A 5,324-nucleotide genomic window follows, 5' to 3' on the forward strand; every position below is an offset into this window, starting at 1 on the left:
AGACGACAATATTCCCTGAGGGATTGCTATTTGTATTTTTCCATTGCAACGGCACGTCGCTCCATAAAGTACACTTCACACATTTCTTTTCTTTTTTTTCATTTTTCACTCTTATTATCTTTTCTTTTTTTCCTTTTAAAATACCTAAATAGTTATTTTAAAAAAACAGTACAAAATTTTAAAAAATAAAATTCCCTCTCCATCCTTTTTCATACAAAACAAATCCCAAAATTTAAAACACAAGAAAAATTTTAAAAACAACCATCAATCAACTGTCAACATAACCTAAATTAATTTGATTAAGATGTTAGAAGTGATTATCGATTGATCGAAGTTGGTTTGGTTGAATCAATCATAGTCATTTTAGTAAATGTTCAGACTAGACTTGACATCAATGAATATAGATCGATCGATCGATTGGTTCAACATTTACAGATAAAACTTTTTGAAATCGACATTTTTCAGTCAGTTGACTCGATTTTTCAGTCTGTTTTGCTCACTTCTACTCTAAGTCTTTAAATTTTAATCTCCTATTATTTTTATAGAAAAATTTCTGTAAATTATAAAACTAGTAAAAATTATTTACAAAATATAGGATAGTAAGCTTCCACCCAATGGCATTTATGGTGGGTAAGAATTAATTTAACTCTTACATTTTAAACTAAATTTCTCAATCTAATCTACCTATGTAGGCTATATTTTTTTATTATCTGATTCCATTCATGTGTTTCTCTTTTGTTTACTAAATAATTATTAATAAATCTATATTAACATAGTTTGGAATTTTCTACGTCATCTTCTTAAGACTTGTGTTTCATTGACATTATATTATTATCATTTATTCAAAACACAAGAAGTTGAAATTCTCTTACCCGTTACCATCATTTTTCAAATTTCAACATTTACAAATATTCCCTTTAGAGATTCCCAACATTTAAATTATTATTAAATTCATAATTTGAAATCTAAAATATAAAACTCTTTTTTTCCTTTTTTTTTTTTTTCTTTTTTTCCAAAAATGTAAAACCTTTTGAATCTGCCATTGATAAGGATATCCTATCTTACAACATTTTTTTTTTATAAAAAAATCTGAACATTTTCACATTTCCTATATATATTTTTTTATCATCTATTTTTTTTAAAAAAAAATTATTAAATATTAAATATTTATATCTTCCTCTATTTTTTTAAAACTTCATCTTCTTCTTCTTCTTCTTCTTCATCTTCTTATCTTCCTCCGTCACCCAATCTTTCAACCAAAATGGGGAAAGCAACGAGATGGTTCAAGAACTTATTTGGGATTAAAAGAGACAAAGAACCCACAAAAGAAATTCCCAAATCAAAACCACCCACCACCGCTGTAGACGTCCAACTCTGTAACAATCCGGCCACAATACCGCCCAATTTATCAGCGGCGGAGGCCGCTTGGTTGAAATCCTTCTACTCCGAAACAGAGAAGGAACAGAGCAAACATGCCATAGCTGTAGCTGCAGCCACTGCCGCTGCAGCCGATGCGGCTGTGGCTGCAGCACAAGCCGCCGTCGCAGTTGTCCGGTTAACCAGCCACGGTAGAGGCACGATGTTCGGCAGCGGACGGGAAAGATGGGCTTCCGTTAAGATTCAAACTTGCTTCAGAGCATATCTGGTGAGTGAATGAGCGAATTAATTTTCCATGTTTTTTTAATTTCTTTTGTGTTCTATTTTAACAAATTGGTGAAATTAGGCGAGGAAAGCACTTAGAGCTTTGAAAGGATTAGTGAAATTACAAGCACTTGTTAGAGGATATTTAGTTCGTAAACAAGCAACAGCAACTCTTTATAGTATGCAAGCTTTAATCAGAGCTCAAGCTACCGTTCGGTCTCAGAGAACTCGTAGATTCATAAACGACGCCAGAAAATCAACGGTGAGAAATTGTAATTTGTTGTTGATGTTTATGTTTAATGAATTGAAAATTAAAATCCACAAATGAAATTTCAATGTAGGAGAGATTTGAGGACACAAAAAGCGAACACACAGTTTCCGTTCACAGTAGAAGACTTTCTGCTTCATTAGACAACACAACTTTTATGGAAGAAAGCCCCAAAATCGTTGAAATCGACACCGGCCGGCCAAAATCGTGGTCACGACGGACGAACACGTCGGCGTCGGAATTAAGCGATGACCCATTTAACCATACGCTTTCTTCTCCACTCCCTTGTCGGACACCTTCCCGTTTGCAAATTCCCGATTGCCGGCATTTCCACGAAAACTCTGATTTTTGCGGCGGCGATGACTGGCGTTTGATCTCGACGGCACAGAGCACTCCACGATTTATGGGATCTGGGGGTGGATCGAACGGTCCACCGACGCCGGCGAAGAGTATGTGTGGGGAGAATTTTTTCAGAGGGTATTTGAATTTTCCAAATTACATGGCGAATACTCAATCGTTTAAGGCGAAATTGAGGTCTCAGAGTGCGCCGAAACAGAGGCCGGAGATTGGATCGAAGAAAAGGGTTTCGTTGAATGAATTGATGGAATCGAGGAACAGTCTTAGTGGGGTTAAAATGCAGAGGTCTTGTTCTCAAGTTCAAGAAGCCATTAATTTCAAGAATGCAGTGATGAGTAAACTCGATCGGCCATCAGAATTCAACAATTTGCAGAGAAAATTATGAACAATTTTTTTTCTTTTTTATTTTTTGAAGTTATTTCTCATTAATTCCCTTACCAGTTTCTTTAGAATTTGTAATTTATATGATTGAATCAAACTGTGAATGTAACTGGTGTAGTGTAGATTAGATTTGTAATGGATCTTCAAGTTTCTTCAAGTTCTACACATTTCTCTATCTCCCCTGTTTTAAACTATAACTTAACCCAACTTACCTCTCTAATTTGTGTTTAATACATATTAACATTGAAGTGTTTAGTTTGTTTTTTTACAATAAAATATTTTCTTGTCAAAGTATTATTTTTATTACATAAAGTTTAAATTTAGTTTGAGAGGTATTTTTAATTCAAATTTAAGTTTTTTTTTTTTAAATTTAACTTTTGTATTTTATTTATTTAAAAATTAAACTTAAATATTCTCATTTTATTCTCTACTACATTCCCATCTTTCTTAAGTAAAATATTAGAATTTTGAGTAAAAATGTATTTAAAAAGTTAATAAAATCTATTAATACTAGCTCTTAAAACATAATGTAGTTTTTATAAACATTAAAAATTGAAAAATAAAAAGAATAAAAATGAAATAAAATAGTGATGAAAACAAACCCTAAACATTAATAATTGAACCTTATATTGAGGGAGTTCTGCAAAGTTGAGGAATAAGGCAAAAGGGAACAGTCAAATCAAATCAAATCAAATTACTCTTTTTTTCTTATTATGTATACACACACACATATTAAACAATGATTAGGGTTTAGATTGAGAAAGAGCAATGGAAACAAAAGCATCACTAATTCCAAACACAAGCCCAAATTTTTTTTCCTTTAACAATAGAAAAAGGTCGTGGGACAAGACAACACAAACCATAGGGAATTAAAGATTTGATTGTATTAGTAATCTTACTTTCAACAGATATATACGATTCAATTTGATTCCATGCATGTTTGATGGTTAAAAGAGGATTTTTGTTTTCCAGCTTTGATGAATTATTTGACCTTATACACTATTTTACAGCATGTTTGTATATAAAGTTTAAATAATGCTTTTAGAGCTCGTTAAAACTAAATTTTCTACCATCACTAAAAAGAAGTTATATTTCAATTAGGATAAACAATATTTCAGTAGGCATCACGAATTTCCAAGAATTCTAGAGATAAAAGAAAGGTTGTAACAATACATACTAGAGAACGAATAACAAGATTACAAGAACAGTTACAATGACCAAAAGAAACCTCGTTCCAAACATTTGACAACGCAACAATGGTATCCATACGAACTTTTGTACAAATCTTAAATCTTTATACACTTGAATGATATATCAAAATAATTTTAACATAAAACTTATTAACCATAGTCTAAGTTTGTAACAAAATATATTTTTAAAAAATGGGAAGAGAGGGGGTAAAGAAAAGAGTGAAAAGATAGAAGAGGCAGTGAAAGAGACCAAATGAGAAATGGGCAGAGAGTCCCAAATAAAACAAAATTTCTGTAGAGGAAGAGCTGGATTTCCCTTCTATCTTTCCAACTTTTACCCCCACCTTTCTTTTCTTTTCTTTTCATAAAATTTATGTTAAAATTATTACAAAATATAGCAAAATAAACATCGATAGATTTCTATAATGACTGTATTATTTGACAGCATGTTGTAGTGTTTTGGATTGAACATGTAAAATGTGAGACAATATACAAAATTCAATATCCATCTTAAAATGAATGTATTATTTGACAACAAAACATACTTTTTCGTTTTTTGGATTATGAAATTTGAATATATTCTAAGACTTATTTTAAAAGATAAATGACCAAAAGAATAAGCCTAGCTATATACCAACTTTGTGAATACACAATAAGATAGCTCATTATTAGTTACAATTCACCAATACTAAAAATTGTATCATCAACTTGTAATAGTTGGAGTTGGTTGTTTTTATGAAAGTAGAAGGAGAATGAATATGAATTTTTTGGTTTGGATCTACGTACATTAGTGTTGTTCTTTCTTCTTCATCTTGTTAACCCTAAAATGATAGGTCCAATGGGCAGTGGGCCTCTCTGCTTTTTACTTCACATTCTAAACAGAGACCCAATGAAGAAAGAAAAAGAGGAATAGGGATTTCCTTTCATCTTTGACCAATTGCCCAAACCTTATTTTTCTAGTTTTATGCTCTACTTTTGTCCCAAAGTTTTTTTTCTTTTCATCACACAATTCCTTAGATTTATTTATAGCTCACATTATGGACAAAATTAAGGGTTGGTTTGATAGGTATATTGGGAAGAGAGAAATATGAAAACAAATTATTCATTTTGAAAATGAGGATATAATTGATGGTTTTAAATATGTGTTTGATAGAAGATTTAGAAATTAAATTTCAATTAAAGCAATGGTTTTCTTTTAGAACAAATGACAATACAACAACAACCAAAAAACTATACAAATGTATGGTGCCGCCTAGAGACTTTAGAAAAAATTAGCAACATCATTAAGTAAATTGATCACCTCCAAGCAACCATATCCTACCAATATATTTAATACACATGTGGAAGACAAAGTCCCAAGCCTAAAACAAATCACCATAGCTTTAAGAAGCTTCATTATTTGGCACTTAGAGACAAACTTTAGTCTTGCTAAGTTCATACAGCCTAAAGGGTCTCGAAACACATAAACTAACCCACCACAGTTGTTA

The 5,324-nt window shown here is 31.5% G+C and overlaps 1 protein-coding gene across 1 annotated transcript; it reads left to right on the plus strand.

Annotated features, from left to right (window-relative positions):
- Positions 1 to 1,182: 1,182 nt before the first annotated feature.
- On the plus strand, positions 1,183 to 2,822 carry LOC101215651 (protein IQ-DOMAIN 14). The gene is made up of 3 exons (XM_011661654.2): positions 1,183 to 1,645; positions 1,724 to 1,903; positions 1,983 to 2,822. Exons 1-3 carry the CDS (start codon positions 1,262 to 1,264, stop codon positions 2,649 to 2,651), a joined length of 1,233 nt encoding a protein of 410 aa, XP_011659956.1. The 5' UTR covers positions 1,183 to 1,261; the 3' UTR covers positions 2,652 to 2,822.
- The last annotated feature ends 2,502 nt before the right edge of the window (positions 2,823 to 5,324 follow it).

The sequence above is a fragment of the Cucumis sativus genome, chromosome 1 (genome assembly GCF_000004075.3).
Source record: "Cucumis sativus cultivar 9930 chromosome 1, Cucumber_9930_V3, whole genome shotgun sequence".
In the NCBI taxonomy this organism is placed as follows: domain Eukaryota; kingdom Viridiplantae; phylum Streptophyta; class Magnoliopsida; order Cucurbitales; family Cucurbitaceae; genus Cucumis; species Cucumis sativus.